The sequence below is a fragment of the Populus trichocarpa genome, chromosome 11 (assembly GCF_000002775.5).
Source record: "Populus trichocarpa isolate Nisqually-1 chromosome 11, P.trichocarpa_v4.1, whole genome shotgun sequence".
In the NCBI taxonomy this organism is placed as follows: Eukaryota; Viridiplantae; Streptophyta; class Magnoliopsida; order Malpighiales; family Salicaceae; genus Populus; species Populus trichocarpa.
Window position 1 is genome coordinate 15861770 of NC_037295.2, and position 23848 is coordinate 15885617.

The 23848-nt window shown below is 33.2% G+C and overlaps 2 protein-coding genes across 4 annotated transcripts in view; both read left to right on the plus strand.

Annotated features, from left to right (window-relative positions):
• Window positions 1-5053: 5053 nt before the first annotated feature.
• Window positions 5054-23848, plus strand: part of LOC18110380 (G-type lectin S-receptor-like serine/threonine-protein kinase At4g27290) — a 53893-nt gene continuing 35098 nt past the window's right edge. The window contains exons 1-6 of one of the 3 annotated variants that reach the window (XM_052445229.1): window positions 5054-6521; window positions 12197-12459; window positions 12535-12745; window positions 12863-13100; window positions 13178-13328; window positions 13528-14189. In XM_052445229.1, coding sequence (XP_052301189.1) covers window positions 5264-6521; window positions 12197-12459; window positions 12535-12745; window positions 12863-13100; window positions 13178-13328; window positions 13528-13836 — 2430 coding nt within the window. In that variant the 5' untranslated portion in view covers window positions 5054-5263 and the 3' untranslated portion in view covers window positions 13837-14189. Of the gene's footprint in view, window positions 6522-12196; window positions 12460-12534; window positions 12746-12862; window positions 13101-13177; window positions 13329-13527; window positions 14190-23848 lie in introns of those variants that run through there. The other 2 variants (XM_052445228.1, XM_052445230.1) reach the window with 2 other exon arrangements.
• LOC18110379 (G-type lectin S-receptor-like serine/threonine-protein kinase SD1-1) lies at window positions 22043-23436 on the plus strand. Its single transcript, XM_024592128.2, has 4 exons — window positions 22043-22245; window positions 22359-22596; window positions 22679-22829; window positions 22996-23436. Exons 1-4 carry the CDS (start codon window positions 22194-22196, stop codon window positions 23299-23301), a joined length of 747 nt encoding a protein of 248 aa, XP_024447896.2. The 5' UTR covers window positions 22043-22193; the 3' UTR covers window positions 23302-23436.

A 23848-nucleotide genomic window follows, 5' to 3' on the forward strand; every position in this document is an offset into this window, starting at 1 on the left:
GACACCTTATATCGATGCATGGTTTGACAAATTTGAGGTTGGTGTTAATTTCTAATTTCCAGCTTATTTTTAATAGATTATTATTATAATTGTAAATAAATTTTTATTTTTATTTTAAATAAATTATTTATACACAACACAAATTCGATTGGGACAGTGCGCTTGATAATGTTGTGAGGAGGGTGTGGAAAAATCACGTGACAACTAAGTAACATCGAAAACAATACAATATGTTTTTTAAATAATTTTTTAAAAAAATCTAATTTTTCACTATGGAAGTAGGTTGCGTGATTTTTGGTATGAAGCACAAAAAGAGACAAAAAAAAACACGAGAAATAACGGTCTTCAAGGCTGGAACAACATGGCGGTTTGGAGGGATTTCAAATAGCTATACATCCTGGGAGATATATGGCCGCAATAAATTGAGCACATGATGTCTGAGCGGTTTACACGACGCTCACAGTCTGGTGCTGACAATCGAAATTGGAAAATTCATCGTTCGGTGACAATGCACAGCGGCGGCTCCGTTCTATTTGTTGTTCATGCGAAACGGATGGTAAGATTAATTTAAATGAAATATATCATTAATTAATTTGTTGTTACTTAATTAATTTTTTTTTTCTTACAGGCTACATCTCTTGGACGTGAGCTGAGCCCAATGGAGTTGTTTGTAGAGACGCACGTGTAGAGTGAAGACCGCCAAAAAGGGGTGCAACAGTTCGTTGACAATCGTGCTCAACACTTTATGGTATGTTCGTTCAACCATTTTATTTCATACTTTATTATTTTTATTGAATTGAATATGATGATTTCTTTTTTCATTTTCAGGAGACCTATAATAGCCAGTTGAGGGAGAGATATGGGACGATCCTTCGACCCATCCGGATTTTGATCCGGATTTGTGGATGGAGGTAGGATCGTCCGGAGGACTCGATAAAAATAAGGTGTACGAGCTCTCCAACACTACGACCGATAACTTGCAGGCGGCCTGTAATGTCTCAACCGTTGGGAGCTCCAAATCAGTATCGAGCACCCAATCTGAGGAGATTATGGCCTTAAAACAACACACGACTCCTCTCACCGAAAAATACAAGCAATTATCAGAATTATGAACACACGACTCATCTCACCAAAAAATATGAGCAACTCTTGGCGAATTATGAACAACTCCGTCAAATGGTCATGAATATTATATCACAGAAGGATGATACATGTGTGCCCCCTTTTTTGCCGTTTGATCCTGGGAACAGCCAGCCTCCTCCTCCTCCTCCTCCTCCGTCATTGTTTTAGTTTAATATTTTTTTTGGAAACACATTCAATTTGTAATGAATATTATTTAACTTTTTTATTATTTTTGATGTTTAATAAATTTTTATTTGCATAATTGGTTTTTTTACTATTAATTTATATTATTTTATATTATTTATTCTAAATAATTTTAAAAAAAATCTAAAAAACACCACCGATGGATTTACCAACGGAATGTCTCCATCGGTATTTTACCGAGAGTTGAGAAATATTTACTAAAAATACCACAATCACGAACGCCTTCACAAATGGATAAAGTCCGTTGGCATTTTATCGAGAGTTGAGAAATATTTACTAAAAATACCACAATCACCGGCGCCTTCACAGACGGATAAAGTCCATTGGCATTTTACCGAGAATTTTAAAATATTTACTGGATATGCCACTATCACTGATGAAATATATCTGTCGGTATATTTCCAGCGGGAATTTTTTTTGCGTGCATTTTTCGTCTGTAAAACCATCAGTGATATTTTTTTCCAACAAACTTAGCGACAGAATGTGGGATGACCGATGAAAGACATGCCTACAGACACTTGTCGTCAGTGATTTAGTCAATAAAAAATTTACCGACGAAATCTGAATCTCACACCGATGGATTCGGTCCGTTCGAAAAACTGTGAATTCTCGTAGTGAATATTATTTAAAATACAACACATTATGATTTTACATTCATAATAGTATGACTTGTAGAGGATAGAACCATGAACCTACATTCATCTACAAATACATTATGATTTTACACTAATTTTATTATTATTATTATTATTGCTACGTACTACTACTATTTATGATGTGGAGCCATTCCAATTAAATGAAAAGGGAAAGCAAGAATCCTACCTTTAGTGAAAATCAGACTGTAAGGTACAGAGATATACATATTTACAATGCATTATGCCCCACCACGCTTTTAGATGGGATTCATGTAGTTTTACGTCCAGAGGAGATACCGAGCACAAACCAGTAAGAAGGCATCATATAACACTTTTTTTTGTTTTACTACTTTCTATATTTTCATTTTCTCCATTTAAATTACATAACCAAAAATCAACCAAATCATTTCACATAGTAATATTTCAACAAATCTCAAACATTTACAACATCACCAAAACATCAAAAATCAATGCAATTCAATCCAATTTGTACTTTTTACAATTTGAGGATTTTCCTAAGTTCCCGACTAATGGTTGGCTTTAAAGTCTTAATCAATGTTATCAAAAACACATTTTGACTTGTAAACTCGTACGATTTTACGTGTCAAAATATATAAAACATATAAAATCAGATTAAAAATTAGTAAAATCGGTCAAACGTTTAAAATCAGTCCAATTCATTAAAATCATTAAAACTGGACCGATGTCACGATTTCAACTTAAAAATTACAAAAACTGCTGATTGCTAAATGTTGAGTCAGCACTTCTCTTTCCCCATGAGTCCCTACTCCCCCGCCTGACATTCCACCCGCCCTCTTTCCCCTTTCCCAAGGGGTTTTATTTTGTTTTAATTTTGGAAACAAAGTCTCCTGTATTTGTTTTTATGCTTGTCGTTTTTATGCATGACAAATTTTCATTAAACAAAGAGATTAGAATTACCTTTTTTTTTGCTTTACGTGATTTTCTTAGCACAGAAAGTATTTTAGGCTGAAAGGAAAAAAAGAATTCACCAGCAATAAATTATTTTCATGTACATCTTGTCGTTGTGAGAGAGGCACTTGAATTAAAAAATAGCTCTTATATTTGCATTGATATGTACTTTTAATGGAATATTGAAGGAAAAACATGATCTAAAAGGAAAAAAGAAAAAAAAACACATTTGAGATCGGAGCCACATGCTTCACAAAGTCACTTGCATCCTGAGCCACATGCTTCACTTGCTATCTGGCTCTCCAGATAATTTTTCATTATGAAGCTCCTATCTGATCGATGCCTAAATGGCATGACATGGTTTGACAAGGGAACTAAATGTGGGGATTTTTTTAAAATAAAAAAATAAATTAGCACCTTAATTAAAAGATTTTTGCATAATAATATTATTTAAAAATATTTTGATAAAATATTATATTTTCATCTTATTATGCTTAGTAAATACAACATATAAATATCATTTTTAAAGCTAACTATAAAAATTTAATTGATATCGCCACAGACTTTGAATCGACATCAATAAAATTAAATGTCTGGTGACGACGCAATTATTTGAGCTTGTTAATGAGTTTTTTTTATTTTATTCTTTTTAATTTTTATTTAGGTGAAACATAAATTTATTTTAAAAAAAATTATAAGATCCAATTAAACTATTGACATGAATCACTGATTTAATAATCCGAGACATAACATGCAATTTAGTTAAAATATTTTACTTTTAATTTTACAATTTTATGATTCGAGTTTATATTGTATGTTCCGTGTCGTGTCAAAAAAATATTTTTGACAACCTTGGTCTTAATTTCCTATAATATGGTTTTTAATTTCTTCAATTAGTTTCTTAATCATGTAATTCAACCCACAATTAACTAATAATTAACATCACTTCATAATTTCATTTACAAAATACATAAACCCTAAATTTTACAATTTGAGGATTTTCAATCTCCCATCAATAATCAAGAGTAAAAATGGATTTAAATGAAAGAGAACCTCTTCCCACAACTAGTTCGTCCAATCAAGGAAGCCTTTAAATTCAATTCTAAAGATTTTCCCTTTTCTTCTAATTTGATCAACTTCTCTGTATATCCCCCAACTCCCAAATCTCTCTCTCTCTCTCTCTCTCTCTCTCTCTCTCTCTCTCTCTCTCTCTCTCTCTCACTCACACACACACACACACACAATTCTCTGCTTGTTTTTAGTTTATTTCTAGGATTTCATGTAACTTACACTCTTCCCATAATTAAATTAAGAGAAAATAGAGGAATTTTAGGACAAGAAGAACAAAATTTTCCCATTTCTTTCTCTTGATTCGCGAAAACACAATATCTTGAAAAGCCAAACTTGTGGTTTGGGTTTTTCTTCATATAGCTTTCATGTGACCTGGCTTTATAGCTACGTAAAACAAAACAATAAAAGCTGGACGATTTTAGACGAAGCAATTGCTTTCAAGTGCGCAGCGGTTACAGGAGGACTAAGGGCGCGCAGCAGCAATTTTATCATGCTTAGAAGTAACTAGATTTTTAACCCGCGGGTGGGGTTAAAACATTTTTAATAAAATAAAATATTTAAATATTGCTATTTTTTTTTTTTAGTGAAAAAGAATTTAAATCGTGGGGGGTTAACTCTACGTGATCCAGTTAACTTCGCGGGTTCAAAAACAATCCAGACGACTTGTAAAAACATAGTTTGATTCAAAAAAAATTAAAATGACCTTTTTTTTAATATTAAAATAACAATATATTAGAATGACTTGGGTCAACTCGGATTAACATGTCAAATATGTGATCCGGATTATAAGACCATAATAACCCCATAGAAAACAAATAAAAAAAATTATAAAGTCTAATTTTCAATCAACAATGTTGAATATTGAAATTAAAAAAAAAATTAATTTAAAAAAAAATTAAGTCAACTGGATTAATCTGCCATGCCTGTAATTATTGCATGCTTTCTCCTTGAATCTATGAATTTTATTGTTTAGTTTATTATTTGGTTATTATAATTTTAACGCAACTTTCATTAAATTACCTAAGATATTAAATTTCATTAAAATTTTATATTTATGATAAATCATATCTAGTTAAATTAACGCTAGAACTTTCAACCATCATTTATGACAAAAATATGTGATGGACTTTGAGTCTTTGGAATCACAACGGGAGAAAAGTGTTGTGTCATTTCCGTTTCAGAAACTCTGGTGAGAAACTCCGCAGTATCTAAGCTTGTCTCTTACCAATCAACCTGTAAATTAATACCAAAACGTTAGTTATGCTGTAATCAGAAGTGATTAATGTGAAAAGCTCTCTTCAATGGGAAGATTTTTAGAGATCTTTGTATGCTGTTTCTTATTCTTCATCTTAACCAACTCCACCACACCAGCTACTATCAATCCAAGCCACTCCATAAGAGATGGTGAGACTCTACTTTCAGATGGCGGAAGCTTCGAATTAGGATTTTTCAGTCCTGCAAATTCGACAAACCGATACTTGGGTTTATGGTTTAAGAAGTCTCCTCAGGCGGTTTTTTGGGTAGCAAATAGAGAAATTCCACTTTCCAATATGTTGGGAGTCCTGAATATCACCAGCGAAGGGATACTTATCATATACAGTAGCACCAAAGATATTGTCTGGTCGTCGAATTCGTCAAGAACTGCAGAGAATCCAGTCGCAGAGCTCTTGGAGACAGGAAATCTTGTTGTAAGAGAAGAAAATGATAACAGCACTGCCAACTTTCTGTGGCAGAGTTTTGACTATCCTTGTGACACCTTGCTGCCAGGAATGAAACTGGGAATCAACTTTGTAACTCGGCTTGAAAGCTCTCTGTCATCCTGGAAGAGCTCAGAAGATCCTGCTCGAGGTGAATTTTCTTTCCTTCTAGATCCTAACGGGTATCCGCAGCTACTTTTGACGAAGGGGAATAAAACACAGGTTAGAATTGGGTCATGGAATGGCTTACGTTTTGCTGCAGAAATAATTTCGAAACCTGATTCAATTTCAACGGATGAATTTGTGCTCAACGAGAAGGAGGGATATTTCGTTTTTGGGATCACAAGCTTAGGTTTTCCGAGGCTTACACTAGCTACATCGGGCATTCCACAACGCTCAATATGGAATGATCGAACACATCAATGGCAGTATGTTGAAATTGCCCAGCATGATATATGTGAAAACTATTCTATTTGCGGTCCAAATGCTTACTGCCAGTTCAATAATTCTCCTATATGCGCATGCCTGGATGGATTCATGCCCAAGTCTCCACGAGATTGGAAGTTGTCAAATTGGTCGGGTGGGTGTGTTCGAAGGACTGCTTGCAGTGACAAAGATCGCTTTCAAAATTATTCACGGATGAAATTGCCTGACACATCTTCTTCCTGGTATAATAAAAGCACTGGTCTCGAGGAATGTAAGGGAATATGTTTGAAGAACTGCTCCTGCACTGCATATGCAAATTTAGATATCAGAGGAGGTGGAAGTGGCTGCCTGGTTTGGTTTGGTAGCCTCGTTGATACAAGAAGGTCAAATGGGGATGGACAAGACCTTTATGTCAGGATTGCGGTTTCAGAATTAGGTATGCCTCGTATTAACGCGAATGAATACTGATTTTTTAATAGTCTCCATTGTTTGTTCTTAAGCCAAGAAAACACTTCACTTTATAGGAAGCATTTAAAAAGGTATAGAATTGGTTTCCCTACAGTATTTTGAGCACCTTTAAGTTGATTTTATTTTGACATATGAATTTTTTTATGCAAGTAGAAGTTAAAGACAATAAATAAACATAGAACACAAAAATTTTGATGGGCGAAAGGGCTGTAGATGTGAACCTCAAATTCCCAGCTTTATTCTCTCTAAAAGTAATACTAATAAAGTATGTGTCCTTATAAAGTTTACAAAACCTTAAATAAGCCAGAAACCCTACCTCAACTACGAAACAAAATAAAGATTTGAAAATACAAAGGAAATAACCATAAAATGTGAAACAATACATGAAATCCGAATAAAACAAGGAAAATAACATAATTGACCCAAATCGGAGCCTCAAGGCAAGGTTTTGGATATCTGAAGATGCATTGGTTTGCGTAGCATCGCAGGGGCTATTATAGGGAAAACGATCTTTGAAAACTCTTGTAAAAATTTGAGACCGATCCAATTGTTGAATTAAAAGTTATAGCTTTTTAAGCCATTATTCTAGTCTGGAGTGACCAAAACTTCTATTGGGCCTAGACCTGTCCCTCTGGTCTGTAAATACATCTTCTAAGCCATCCATATAATTTGTCTAGGGTAAATCCTTATCTACTTGTGGCATATCTATACCTGACTATTCATAATCATTTATTATCTCAAGCATGACTACATCATTCATCCCATGTTAGAGAGAACTCGTCCTCAAGTTTTACTCCTCTTCTAAATAAGATGTCAAGTATTGGACATTGAAGACATCAAAAGTTTTTAGATGATTAGGAAGACAAATCCTCTAAGTATTATTATTTATCTTCTGCAACACCTCACATAGGCTTATCTTTCTTTCCTTCAACTTGTTATACTCACCCACTAGAAACCTGTCACGTGTAAGGGCTTCCCATACCAAATCAACAACCTCAAACACCACTCTTCTTCGATGAGTATCAGCCAAGGCATTATACTTGGCATTGTTGTCATTGATTGTCTACTTGACCTCCTCATGTATGACATGCAAGTAATCTACCATATTTGCAGCTTATACACTTAGTTGTCCGATGCAAGGAATACAAATTAGCTCCAATACTCCAAAAGGATCCTATCCATAGACTATCTCAAAATAAATCAGTTGGGTGATCCAATTCTGAGACCTATTATAAGTGAACCCCGCCTGTCGCAATTTCATATCCTACTGTTTCAACTTATCTCCGACCAAGCTTCGTAGTAAGTTGTTGAGATTATGATTAACCACCTTTGTTTAACCATCTGTTTGAGGATGATAAACACTATTAAAGTTCAACTGACTACCCATCCTTCCCCACAAGCTCTTTTAGAAATTACTCGTGAATTTTACATCTCTATTCAAAGTGATGGACCCACGAATAACATGCAAATGAACCACCTCATTGAAGCAAAGTTAGGCTACCCGAGATAGATCTATGGTCTTTGATGGGTCATCTTCGAGAACTTGTCAACGACAATAAAAATAGAGTTCATGGCTCATTGAGTACGGGGTAAGCCTAATACAAAATTCATGCTCATGTCTAGCCATGGAGCATTAGGAATTGGAAATATGTTGTACAATCTACCATTTGATAAAATCCTCTTAGATCTCTCACAAACAACACATTTCTTAATAAAATTGAAAACCTGACTCGATAATTTAGGCTAATAATAATTTGTTGACACTAGAGCCAGTGTCTTATCCCATCCAAAATGCTCATCACAATATGATTCATGAATGATATGCTCATGTAAAGAAAAAAAATGGAATACATAGATGTAAACCATGAAAAAGATAATCATTCATAAGTATGAAGCTTTCTCGTTTACCTCCTTCTGATAACTCAACATAAATCTGCCTAAATGAAGAATCACTTGAATAGAACTCACAGAAAGTATTAAATCCTGGCACATTTATAGATATCATTCGTGAACTCTTGCCGAAATGACACCCAATTTGCATGCCAATTGTTGAGCATGGTAACCCTTATACCGAGAGCATCAACCACCTTATTTAAGTTGCTCGATTGGTGTTTTAATGAAAAGGTGAACTTTTGCCGAAATGACACCCAATTTGCATGCCGACGACTTAGCTTTTGTTGCCCATTTATGTACTTTAGAGCTTCATGATCTATAATTAAAATAAACTCCTTTTGTATGAGGTAGTGCCTTTAATGCTTTAGAGTCTAAACAATAACATAAAGCTCCAGATCATACGTGGAGTAGTTTCTCTTCGAGCTGGATAGTTTCTCACTGAAGAAGGCGATTAGGTGTCCATCCTAGCTAAGAACTCCCCCAATACCCACCTCAGAAGCATCACAATTTACTTCAAATAGTTTCTCAAAGTTTGGTAATGCTGACACTGGAGCTTCAATCATTTTCTGTTTTACCACCTAAAAACTGGTTTTAGCTTCATCTGTCCACTAAAAGATATGTCCCTTTACACACTTTGTAATATATGCAATAAAGGAATTGAAGTTCTTGATGAACCTTATATAAAAATATACAAGGTCGTGAAAACTCCAAACATCATGAATGCTTCTTGGTGTTGGCCACTCCATAATTGTAAAAATGTTACTTTGGTCAGCCTAAACACCGTAAACAGACACAATAAAACCAAAAACAAAAGCAACAATATTAGTAAGGAATTTACACTTTTTATTATTGACATATAATTGTTCCCTCCATCAAGTATTAAAAATAGCTCATAGGTCTTCCAAATAAGACTTCAGAGTGGGACTATAAATTAGAATATCATCCAAATAAACCATAACAAATATGCCCATGAGTGACCTCAATATCTGATACATGAACCTTATGAAGGTGCCAGGAGCATTTGACAAAAAAAATGGCATAATCATCCACTCATATAACCCATAACCCATAGTAAGTTTTGAAGGTTGTTTTCCATTCATCTTCTAGTCTGATTTTGATATGATAATACAACTCTTGAGGTCAATCTTGGAGAATACTTTAGAACTTGTCAACTAGTCTAACATGTCATTTAGATGCATTATGGGTTATATGTATTTTACTATGACCCAGATGATGGTGTGGTTGTTTACACACAAATGTTATGATTTATCCTTTATGAGGACTAAAAGGGCTGGCACAACACAATAACTCATACTTTCCCAGATATGCCCTTTCTCCACCACCTATTTCTGCAACTCTTCAGCTTCTTTAGGGCAAAGTCTATAAGCTAGTTTGTTTGGCAGGCTAGAACTCGACATCAAGTCAATATGGTGTTATATCTATCTTATATGAGGTACGCCTTGGGGAAACTCATTCAGCATCAAATCTTAAAATTCTACTAACACACCTCGTACCTCATCAGGATTATCATCTACTTCTTCCTCTTCCCTGACTGTACTCCTAGGCATTAACACATAGTAGTTAGAGTTTAGGGTGACTTTTAATTGCTAGCTGGAATTTCTTTATTGCCTCTATAAATACCATATTCTTGCAACTCCCGCTATCTACGATCAAACTATAGACTTTGTCTTTGATGGTGTATATAGATTGAAAAATATTGTTGTGACTCAAATTCTCATCTGAATCACTCTTGAGTGTCAACAAACTCTTCCTGATCACAAGGGTTGTACTACCATCTCTAAACAGGACATCCCTATCGCTATCTGAATCATCTTCGTTGTTAGCAAAATTCATAGGCTTCTCCTTTATTAGTAGATTCTTTCTTAGACAACTCTTTGGTTTGTTATACTTGCTAATCTGGTGTCTCAACTCACCACATCTGAAATAAAAAAGTTTAAAGACACCTTTACTTATTACTTGTTGATTTTATTGGTTTAACCTAATTTGGTTGGTGGTCTGTCTTGGGTCACTATTGCATCCTCTATTATTTTGTTATACCCAGAAGTTTTTGTTATCATCCCTAGCAGCTTGTTGCTTCTCCACCATTAAATCCCTCTGATACTCCTTTGAAATCATCCATAAGGTCTGAAGACATAATACATTTTTGATAGATTGACGTACTCCATTAAAGTATCTTGCCACCAGCTGCTCTTTTGTTTCTGTCAGATCATTCCTGGAAACTAGCTAGTAAAACTCATTAGTGTACTCATTGACATATTTCCCTCTTTGTTTCAGTGTGTGGAGCCTCAAGTATAAAGTTTGAGAGTAGTTAAAAGGAAAAAAGTGCTCTCTTGATTCTAGCTTTCCCTTGTCTCTATAATTGATTCTAGCTTTCCCCTGTCTCTTTCTTGTCTTCTTTAATTGCTCCCACCAAGCAGATGCCCTGCCCTTTAATCTGATCGCAATCGACTTCACTCGCGTCTATTTAAATATGTTTTTTTTTGTATTAAAAAATCATGTCAACCTCATTCAACTAAACTATGAACTCCTTTTCCTATAAAGTTCCTGAAAACTTAGGGATTTCGATATGAAAGTTGAAATCCCAAAATTTATTCTTTTTTCGCTCAAAAGGTTGTCTCTTTTGAATTCACCTCTGATTGTCAGTACTGGCCAAGGACCCAGGATCACTCTCCTAGTCCTGGTCGCACTACCTCTAATCCTATAGGTCCCTTTCCTCTAGCCTATGGGTCAATTATGTGATCTGCCTTTGCTTGTCTTCGATGACAAGCTATTGAATGTTCCTCAATCAAGGGAGGGCTCCTCATCCATTTCTTGGCCACACCCTGCTCCACGACCTCTTTCCACCATGTTTTGTTAGCGGTACACAGCAAGCAAACAAATTCTTTTCCATGAGATTGTAACACACAACATGCAATAAACCTGGGATTGTTAGGCTTTGATACCAATTCAAGCAAGAGGAAGCTAAAGATAGCAAACAAACACATAACACAGAAATTTGATTAGCAAAAGGGGTTGTAGATGTGTACCCTAAACTCCTAGCTTTATTCTCTCTAAAAATAATACTCATAAAGTTTATCTCCTGAGAAGGTTTACAAAACCTTAAATAGGTCATAAACCCTTTCTCAACTAGAAATCAAAATAAAAATACAATGAAAATAACCATAAAATCCGAAACAATGCATGAAATCCGAATAAAACAAGAAAAATAACAAAATAGGCCCAAATCAGGGCCTCAAGGTGAGATTTTTTATATTTGAAGATTTGACAGTCCGCATAGTGCATTAAAGGCTACTCCTATAAAACTTTGAGCCCGATCCAATAGTCAAATAAAAAATTATGACCTTTTTAAGTTATCATTCTAGTCTAGAGCTTTCATAATTCCCTTTGGGCCTAGAAATAATTTGTTAGGTCATCTACATAATCTATTTGGAGTAGATCATCATCTAGTTATTGCATATACACACCAAACTAATTAGAATCACTTATTATCTCGAGTTCTGACTACATCACTTTTCATTCATCAAAACTAGAAACTAGAAAGCGTCGTCTCTTCTGCTCCATCTTCCCATCTGAACATGCTCTAAAATTTCACTTCTAATTTCCATTTCGAGAATAGCCCTCAGCACTGGAAAAAAAAATTACAAGATTTTAAGATTTTATTCAACTTCTATTTAAGAAGTGATGTTGAACTAAAAGAATGCGTCACTAACAATTCCTATTTGCTTGCAGAAAATGTTGAGAAAAAAAGACCCGTTGATAAGAAGAAGCAAGCAGTAATAATTGCTAGCTCTGTCATATCGGTTCTAGGTTTGCTGATACTAGGAGTTGTCTGCTACACGAGGAAAACATATCTCAGAACGAATGACAACAGCGAAGAGAGGAAAGAAGACATGGAGATACCTATGTATGATTTGAACACGATAGCACATGCCACTAATAATTTCTCTAGCATGAACAAGCTGGGAGAAGGCGGTTTTGGACCAGTATTCAAGGTGAATAGAACTCTGCTACTTGTGCAAACAATATGGTAATATTAAACTAAGTTCTGTTGATTATTTGTGATTTAGGGTACATTGGTAGATGGACAAGAAATAGCAGTGAAAAGGCTCTCCAAAAGTTCTGGGCAAGGAATGGACGAGTTCAAGAATGAAGTTGTGTTAATTGCTAAACTTCAGCACCGCAACCTTGTGAAGCTTCTTGGTTTTTGCATCCATAAAGATGAAAAAATGTTAATCTATGAATACATGCCAAACAAGAGCTTGGACTCCATTATTTTTGGTTTGAGCCTACACTGATCAATAGATAGCATGTTTTTTTTTATCATTTATCATTCATCGATTAATGCTTCTATAACAAGTGCTGGTGCTGGACTAACATGGTAGAGAAATTGAGCAGATTTAACCAGAAGGAAATTACTGAATTGGAGAAGGCGTATCCACATCATTGGAGGAATAGCTCGAGGGCTTGTTTATCTTCACCAAGACTCTAGACTGAGGATCATTCATAGAGACATTAAAGCCAGCAACATTTTACTGGATAATGAGCTAAACCCAAAAATTTCAGATTTTGGCCTTGCTCGAATGTTTGGTGGAGATCAAGTGGAGGCCAATACTAATAGGGTAGTTGGGACATAGTAAGTATTCTTAAACTGGCCACGTTGTATTGCATTTATATGCTTTCAGAACTTATCTAGCCGATATTATTTTGCAGTGGATATATGTCTCCTGAGTACGCATTAGATGGACACTTCTCTGTGAAATCGGATGTCTTCAGTTTCGGTGTCCTAGTTCTGGAGATTGCGAGTGGAAAGAAAAACAGGGGATTTTGTCACCCGGACCAGAACCTTAACCTTCTTGGACATGTAAGCTTTTGTATAAACATGTTAATATATAATCGTGATGAAGAGTGCTGGTATCAAACTATCCAAAGAGGCACATCCAACAACATGCCATAGCATTTTCCTTCAGGATACTTCTATAGTTAACTGAATAAAGATAGATTCATTGCTGTTATGCAAATCAGAATGATCCATCCACTGATACACTGTGTTGTTTTGGAAGGCATGGATTCTTTGGACCGAAGGAACACCATTGGACCTGATTGATGAAGGTTTGAGTGACTCGCGCAATCTAGCTGAACTTTTAAGATGCATTCATGTGGCTTTATTATGTGTGCAACAGCGACCAGAAGACAGACCAACCATGTCGACTGTGGTTGTAATGTTAGGCAGTGAGAATCCATTGCCTCAGCCTAAGCAGCCTGGTTTTTTTATGGGAAAGAATCCATCTGAAAAGGACAGTTCATCATCAAACAAGCATGAAGCTCATTCAGCAAATGAGGTTAGTCTGACATTATTAGAGGCACGGTAGCCTATCGTCGATTGACAACGGAGTTGAAGCTAGAAAATTTCATGCTTTCAGATATGCAGTGACATCTGTTCCTGCTTTCTACCAGTCACACCATTCCACGACAGAGTGATTGGAGCTAAATGATTTCAATATTCGTCCTTCATTTCTATAGTTGTTTCGTTTGACAAGTCTTCCTGTGTAGCAAAGAGGATTGCACAATTGTTTTTTCGTCTATTTTTTTCAGTTCTTGCTTTGTCTAGTTAACTGCAATATCAAGTCATTATCATATAGGATAACAGAAATCTTATTATTATTATTATTATTGTTGTTGTTATTATTGTTATTATTATTCAACATTTTGGCCTGCCTGTTTATTTTAAGCTTTCCTGTTGACTTGAGTCTTTGCTTTCCTACTCTAAAATTGCACCTCAAAGAAGCCTAGTCAAATAAGAAATTAGGGCATGGAATACTAGCTCAAAAGATTTCGCCGTTGCTTTTGTTTCATTTCGTAAAGAAATTATTAAAATAAAGTAAAGAAAAGAAAAAAAAATATTAATTTTTTTAAAATATTTTAAAAATGCAAAAACAAATTATAACCAAGACAAAATTAAGTAGCCGCCCCATCCCTCTATTCTTTATGTCTCTTGTCCCTCTCAGATTTGCCGGCTCCTCATCAATGCTCCACAACTGTTAAGCTTTATGCTTGACAGTCCTCCCAATCAATGGCATGCCCCTCTTTACTTTTTCTATTAATTTTTTTATTCTCTTTCTTTCTATTTCTCACAGGACCTCAAGATGTATGGATACGGGGGGACTCTTTCTAAAGTAAAAAGATTCACTGGAATGAAGGATAACTACTCCTCTATGCTTACTCCGAGCTATACCAAGAGTCAAGCTACCTGCAATAATGAAAATTACAGTGGATAAGAGAAGACCGGAGCTTGCCATTCGTGCACTATTTAGCTTAGTTAGCTTAGATCCTTTTTTAGATGAAATGCGGAAAAGTCCAGTGTTAGCAAAATAATTTTGGTTTGAACTGGTTTGAAAATAAAAAAATACCTAATCAAACCAAATCAAAACTAATCTTTAATCCTGAAGGATGTAACTCAACTAGTCAGATTTTGAATTTTGCTATTCAGATGCCATCAGTTTGAGTCTCACAAATCTTAGAGTCACTGGAGATTTATATGGTCATTAATTTCAGGACCCGTGAAACTAGTCGAGAGGGAGAGAGTCGATCATGTCCCACTTGAATAAGCGTTGCAGGTAAGCTGGAGCTGGGACAGGACATAAAGGCTTTCATATTTCAAACTCCAAGTCGTTGGCTTTGGATTGCGGTGTGCGGCCAATCAAAGGTCCTAATCCTCCAGCTAAAATAACAAATCACAATAAATACAAACTCCATCGACATTGAAGCGAAGATATCTTCCACTATCAAAATATCTTCCAAAAACACTGTTTGGTTTCTTTACACTCTTTTTTTTTTGGACTTTGTCTGATGTTTTCATCTCTACTGGGCTTTAAACCTAACATGAGTACTTAGCCACCGTTTGGTTTTGAGGCCACAGACTTCTTCTTTTTTTGTCATCCATCTGTTATAAAATCGTTAGCTTGTATGTCTACGTGACATGTTACTATCAAAACCTCATCTTGAATGCGTGAAATATATCTGTTACCAAATTTAACCGTGTGTTTAAAAATATAATTGTGGTTGTATTTTTAAAGTATTTTTTATTTATAAATATATTAAAATAATATTTTTTTATTTTTTAAAAATTATTTTTGACATCAGCGCATCAAAATAATCTAAAAATATTAAAAAAATATTAATTTGAAATAAAAAAAAATAAAAAATAATTAAAATTTTTAAAAATTATTTTTAAAATAAATATTTTTAAAACACAAAAACAAATTTTATATTAAATCTATTTAGGATTGAAATTTCGACAAGACAAGAACTAGGACTCTATATTATTACAATAAAATGATGTAATACCTAATCTATTTCATGACTTTCTAGCTATTTGGGTGGTGTCTCGGCTATTAAACACTGCTTTTCAAGGCTATATTTCAAAGCTCTTGGCGGCCCAATACAATAGAGCGGTGTGTGGCGTGTGTTCTTAACACGCATCGAGTTTGGTGTTTTTTTTTTTTTTTTTTTTTTAAATTTTATGTCAGTCCATTTAAAAAAATCAAATCATCTCCTATAATTTAAATTTTATTTTAATTCTTATTTATATTTGATTTTTATTCTTGTAATTTTTTTAATAAATCATGAAATGACAAATACTTTTTAATTTCACTATCATTTAATTTTTAATTTTTTAAATTTAATATCTATTATTTTGATTATTAATTTTTTAATAAGCTATAAACTTACAATTATTCTTCAATTTCACCTCCTTTTATTTTTTTATCATTTAAATTTGAATTTTATTCTTTTGATTGCTATTTATTTTGTTTTGGATCATTTTTTAAGTTGTATTTTTTTACAATTTCATCCTCCATGGTTTTTTTCTTTCAGATTTGATATCTATTCTTTTTATTGCTATTTTTTATTCTTCTTCAAGTTTTTAAATTAATTATTTTTCATAATTTCATCCTTTAGAATTAAATTAGTTAGGAATTAAACTTCTTGATTGAACTCAGTTCAAGGATTTCACGGGTTGTGAGTTTCAGGTATTAGATCAGGTGTAAGAGGTTTACTCGGGTTAGCTTAGTTTTTTTTTCTTCTCCTTTTTAAAAGCTAATGTTTTTTCTTATTTTATTTTTTACCCAATTTTTTTAGATTTGCTTTATTATTTTTTATTATTTGTCTTCTATGGGATTATTTTCAGGTTCATGACTAGAGTCACCGGTTTCAAAGGTTAATGTGAGTTAACTTTTTTTTTGTTCTTTTTTAAAATTGATTTATTTTAATTTTATCCTTCAACGTTTAATTTATTTAAAATTGATTTTTTATGGGATTTTTTAAAATACAACATGATTCATAGATCAAAAACTTCCTCTCAGATTCCTTGTGGTCTCAGGTTTGAACTCTGTGGTTGCTAATATGATGGCTACTGAAGACTTACATTGTCGTTAACTTCGGGCCCATGAGATTAATCGAGGTACGTGCAATCTAGATCGGACACCCAAATTAATCCAAAAATAAAAAACTAATCGATTTGAATTGGTTTTTAGTTCCGTTAAAAAACTTTAAAATATTTTGATCCAAACGGACCGAATAAAAAATGTTTAACCCTACCGTTTTTGGATCACTATCAAATGAAAAGTATGATCATCAAGAGTTTGTTGATATCAAATTTGGAAAGAAAAATCGTAGATTTTGTACCCAAAAACTAAAAATTTACTTTTTCATAAATTATATAAAGTTAGATGGGAATTTTTATTATTTTTTTAATTGCTAATTTAACCGGTATATATTGGGGAGAGAGGGAGAGAGTCGATCATGTCCCACTTGAATAAGCGTTGCAGGTAAGCTGGAGCTGGGACAGGACATAAAGGCTTTCATATTTCAAACTCCAAGTCGTTGGCTTTGGATTGTGGTGTGCGGCCAATCAAAGGTCCTAATCCTACTGCTAAAATAACAAATCACAATAAATACAAACTCCATCGACAATGAAGCGAAGATACAGTAGTTTATTTAGGTTCACTCACACTATCGAAATATCTTTCAAAAAAACTGTTTGGTTTCTTTACTTTGTTTTTATTATTATTTTTGGACTTTGTCTGATGTTTTGGCTTTAAACCTACCCTTACCAAGCTAACTACCTAGGCTTAACATGAGAACTTACCTAGTTGTTGTCTTGTCGAAATTTCAATCCTAAATAGATTTAATTGGTAACAGATATATGCCACGTCTTCAAGATGAGGTTTTGATAGTAACATGTCACGTAGACATACAAGCTAACGATTTTATAACAGATGGATGACAAAAAAAAAAAAAAAAAGAAGAAGTCTGTGGGCTCAATCCACGAAGCTTCGATCAAAATAATTCAAAGAGTACAAAGACCAAATACGGGCAAAACCCGTTTCATATACTCTTAAATCGTTTCATCCCTTAACACTTCCAATTTTTAACTTGGAATCAAACACAATCTAATTGTAATAAATTGCATGGGTTTATTATCATTGTTGTTTGAACTAAAATCAAGGTCATAGGATAAGGGTATATTTAAAAATATAATAACGGTTGTTTTTTAAATTATTTTTTATTCAGAAATATATTTAAAATAATTTTTTTTTATTTTTAAAAATTATTTTTTATATCAGCATATTAAAACGATTCAAAAATTAAAAAAAAATAATTTTAAACAATTTTTTTTTCAAATTTTAACCGATCCATGTAGAACACAAAACCAAACGGTGGCTAGGGACTCCGCCGCGTTCCTCAAAAATTCAAATTTGTTTTTTTTTGTTAAAAATTAATTTTTTATGTGTTTTGGATCGTTTTGATACGCTGATCTCAAAAATAATTTTTTAAAAATAAAAAAACATTATTTAAATACATTTCAGCACGAAAAACACTTTAAAAATCAACCGCAACCATGACTTTCTAGCTATTTGGGTGGTGTACAAGAGGTTGTCGGCTATTTAACACTGCTTTTCAAGGCTATATTTCAAAGCTCTTGGTGGTCCCAATACAATGCAGCGGCGTGTTGCGTGTGTTCTTAACACGCATCGAATTTGGTGTTTTTTCTTTTTTTCTCTCTTTTTTATTTTTGAATTTTGTGTCAGTCCATTTAAGAAATCAAATCCGCTCCTATAATTTAATTCTTATTTATATTAGATTTTTATTCTTGTAATTTTTTTTAATAAATCATGAAATGACAAATACTTTTTAATTTCACTATCATTTAATTTTTAATTTTTTAAATTTAATACCTATTATTTTGACTATTAATTTTTTAATAAGCTATAAACTTACAATTATTCTTCAAAATCACCTCCTTTTATTTTTTTATCATTCAAATTTGAATCTTATTCTTTTGATTGCTATTTATTTTGTTTTGGATCATTTTTTAAATTGTATTTTTTTACAATTTCATCCTCCATGGTTTTTTTTTCTTTCAGATTTGATATCTATTCTTTTTATTACTATTTTTTATTCTTCGTCAAGTATTTAAATTGATTATTTTTCACAATTTCATGTTTTAGAATTAAATTAGTTAGGAATTAAACTTTTTGATAGAACTCGGTTCAAGGATTTCACGGGTTGTGAGTTTCAGAGATTAGACCAGGTGTAAGAGGTTTCCTCGGGTTGGCTTAGTTTTTTTTTCTCCTTTGTAAAAGCTAATGTTTTTTCTTATTTTATTTTTGACCCAATGTTTTTAGATTTGCTTTATTATTTTTTATGGTTTGCCTTATGTGGGATTATTTTCAGGTTCATGACTAGAATCACCGGTTTTAAAGGTTAACGTGAGTTGACTTTTATTTTTTAGTCCTTTTTTAAAATTGATTTATTTTAATTTTATCCTTCAACGTTTAATTTATTTGGAATTGATCTTCCTGTTTTTTTTCTTTTCTTTTTATTAGGTTATCCTAATTTTTATGCCCATCATCATAGAGTTTGTGGATTAACTCAGGTTAACTAAGTTTTTTTTGTTGCTATGAGGTTAATCCCGGGTTCAAGACCAAAGTTATCGGTTTCAAATGTTAACTCGGATTGATTTTTTTTGGACTTTTTTTAAAATTAAATTATTTTAATTTCATAATTTAACATTTAATTTATTGGAAATTGTTCTTCTTACTTTTTTTTTCATTTACTTTCTATTGGGTTATCTCAATCATTTATTTTACAATTTTATCCTCTATAGGTTTTTATCCTATTAAATTTGTTCCCCATTCTTTTTATTTTTATATTTTTTTCATTTGACAAGTTTTTTAAATTGATATTTTTTATTTCACGATTTCATTATTCAAAATTAAATTGATTGAGAATTAAATTTCTTAATTGAACTCGATTCAATGATTTCATGATTTCCATGATCATAAAGTTTGCGGGTTAACCCGAGTTGACACATATTTTTTTCCATTGCTTTTTAAATTAAATTTTTTTTTCAGTTTTATCCTTTAATATTAAGTTCTTCGATAATTGAATTTCATGATATTATTCAATTTTTTTTCGAATATGTTTACCCTGTTATCATGATTAGGTTAGAGGATTATGTTTTTTGACCCAAGTGAGCTTGGATCTAGTTTTTTACCTTTTTACAGTATATTTTTTTCTTAATTTTCATCCTTCCATATTTTATTTGCTAGAGATTGAGTTTCACATTTTTCTTTTTAATTTATTTTTGAGTTATCATGTTCTCATTTGATTTATTAAAAATTGGTATTCATATTTTTTTCTTGGTTTTTTTTTTCTATAAGATTATCCCAATTTTTTTTGTTTATTTATTGTTATTGTTGTTATTTAAAATTATATTATTTAAATTGTCAATTAAAGTTAATGAGTTTTAAATATTTTTTCTCTAACATTTTCTTTTTATATTGAATTTTTTTTTTTTTTTTTGTCTGACTCGCGCGGAGGGCGTCTTCCAAGTCCAGGTCAGATGCTAATATTTTACAAGCCTTTTTGTACTTCCATGGAGGTCAAATTCAAGTCACTGGAATTTGCAAATTTAGAGAGGTGGGTGTGCAAGAGAAATTTCTTTCTCTGAGATGTAAAAATGAGACGTTAATTTTATACGATATATATATATAAAAAAACAATCTCAATTAATAAATAAAGTAATCTAAAAAAAATACTTTAATAGTCAAATCAAATTAAAGGCCAAGGTCAGTTTGGATGACTCGTGTCACATTGGACTAGTGTTTCCTTATTTCTTAAAGAGATAAAAATAAAACTATAGACAACTAATCAAAATTTGAAATAAAATAAAACGTTTAAAATATAAAAACAAAACGAAAGATCCGAGGGTCCATCAAATGTAGTTTCTCCAAAACACAGTGTAATTACTTGAGTAATTATGTTAATGAAAAAATTATTTAAAATAGTTTAATTTATCCTTATAATTTAGTACTATGTATCTATACATTAAATTATTTTTATTATATTCTTAGATTTAAATTAGATCTTCAATCAGTTCATTTCTTATAACGTGGTGTATAAATTAATTGAAATTATGCTCGTAAATGCAACATGACTCATAGATCAAAAACTTCCCCTCAGATCATCTATGGTCTCAGGTTCGAATCCTGTAGTTGCTAATATGATAGCTACTGGAGATTTATATGGTCGTTAACTTCAGGGTCCGTGAAATTAGTCGAGGTGCGAGCAAGCTGACCCAAACACCCATGTTAATAATAATAATAATAAAATTCCCCTCAGACACCTCTAAAGCACATAATTAGATTAGGATTAAGGAGTAGTTTGTGTTAAACTCATTTGATTCTCATGTGCTATAAATGCACAAATGAAAAAGACAAATATACTCGTCTTACAATTTTAAGGTACTAGGAGGTATTTTTGTGCACAAAACTATATATTTATTTATTTTGTTATATATATATATATATTTATTTATTTATAAAGAGAGAGAATGCACTAGTATCACTTGAACTATAACTCATTAGCCAACTATATTCAGGCTGAGATATAACTATACAACAATTGTACTAATTTTCAACAATAAAGATGACTGATTATTATGTAACTCTCTTTCGGGTAAAAAATATAATCATCGAGAGTCGAGACAACGTGGGTCTTGCCTAGAAACGTGGGCCAAAGTGGTCCAGTGGGCTCTAAGTCTAGGCCTGCATACACAGCCATAGCAGCCGAGAAGACAAGTCATAGAAGTCAAAGCACTGAAATGCAGTTAATTAAGGTAGGGATAAATAAATAAATAGAAGAAAGGAAGGAAGATAAAGAGCTGCCGTGGACCCAAAATAGGTGGTGTGCCATTTAGGAGTGGGAATTCATGGCGTCCAAGGGCATCGAAGGGTTGAAAATAATAGTTGTGATATAATTTTTATTTGGGTCAATGATCACTTATTTTTCACAGCACAATATTTTATATATTTAGCCTTTGTTAATTCTTTGGGAAGGAAAGAATTTGGATCCGTAATCTCTTTACTTTTATAAAGTCAGCGACTAGCGACTAGCGACTTTTGTTTATTGAAAGTGGTTAGATTGTTGATTTAAATTGCAGGTTTGATAAGTTAATTTAAATTAATTTAAATATTTTGAAACGTTGCGTCTTAATATATAGTTTCTAATATTGGCAGAAGGACAAGAAATAGCAGTGAAAAGACTTTCGAAGAGTTCTGGTCAAGGATTGAACGAGTTCAAAAATGAAGTTATATTAATAGCTAAACTTCAACACCGCAATCTCGTCAAGCTTCTTGGGTGCTGCATCCATGAAGATGAAAAAATGTTAATATATGAATACATGCCTAACAAAAGTTTGGACTTCTTTATTTTTGGTGAGCACATGGCTGAATCAACAGCACTTTGTTTTTGATCTGTTATCATCTATATTTTTATTTCTGTAAGAATTGAAGAAGTTATTTGACTAACATGGATAGAAATTGATTAGACCAGACAAGAAGAAAATTACTGGATTGGAGCAAGTGCATGAACATTATTGTTGGAATTGCTCGAGGGCTTCTTTATCTCCACCAAGACTCCAGGCTGAGAATAATCCATAGAGATATCAAAGCCAGCAACATTTTACTAGATAATGAGCTAAACCCAAAAATTTCAGACTTTGGCCTTGCTAGAATGTTTCGTGGAGATCAAACGGAGGCCAATACTCATAGGGTGGTTGGAACATAGTAAGTGTCCATAATCTAGCCTTGAAGATTTTCATTTGTGTTCTAAGATTTTTTTTTTATTATTATTATTAATGTTCTTCAGTGGCTACATGTCTCCTGAGTATGCATCAAATGGACACTTATCTGTGAAAACCGATGTCTTTAGCTTTGGTGTCCTAGTCCTGGAGATAGTGAGTGGAAACAAAAACAGGGGATTTCGTCACCCGGACCAGACCCTCAACCTTCTTGGGCATGTAAGCTTCCATTTATACATGTAAATATATATTCTTTATTAACCGAGAGGTGATATTATACAGCGCAGTTTCTTTCAGACTCGTCAAAAGGAATGCCATGGTACCTTAGTTACATCAAGGATGCTTCTGCAGTTAATAAAAGATATTGCTTTTTTTTTTTTCTCAGGCATGGATACTTTGGATTAAAGGGACACCCTTGGAATTGATCGATGAATGCTTGGCCAACTCTAGCAATGTGTCTGAAGTGCTAAGATGCATTCATGTGGCTTTATTATGTGTGCAACAACGACCCGAAGATAGGCCAAACATGCCGACTATTGTTCAAATATTAGGCAATGAGAATCCATTGCCTCAGCCTAAACAGCCTGGATTTTTCATCGGAAGAAACCCACTTGAGCAGGATACTTCATCTAACCGGAACAATGTTTACTCAGCAAATGAAGCTAGTTTGACATCATTAGAGGCACGGTAACTCATCCCTTGAAAATTAAAGTAAAAGAGAGAGATCAGACTAAGTCAATCAATAAGATTTCATGGTTTCAGCAATTCTATTTGCTGATATCCAATCTTGTTTTCTACCGGTTCAACCGTTCCAAAATGGCATGATAGAGCTTGTCACACCTGGACATCACGGCGACCGATTAAAAATTAATCACTATATGGAAAAAGAACAGATATCTGACATCTTGTTTTTTTAAAGGGAAAATGTCTTGTTCAAGGAGTCGCCACCTAGTATTATGGTCACTAGGAACCCTAACTGGTCAACAGAGATTCTATGATACAAGACTGGTTACGCGAAAGAGAAGATACTATCACCCCTTAAATGTCCTACCTAAGGCAAGCTGCATTGCTGGTTTTGTCTTAAATTGCTAAAGGTTTGTTTGTGTTCCGTTCTTATGGTCATCCTATAATATTCCTAACTCTAGCATCATAAAATATTCACCTATGAATATTTCTAACTCTGACGTTGATAAATATTACGCAACCCACAAACGGTATTCCTGACTCTGGTGCCAGTG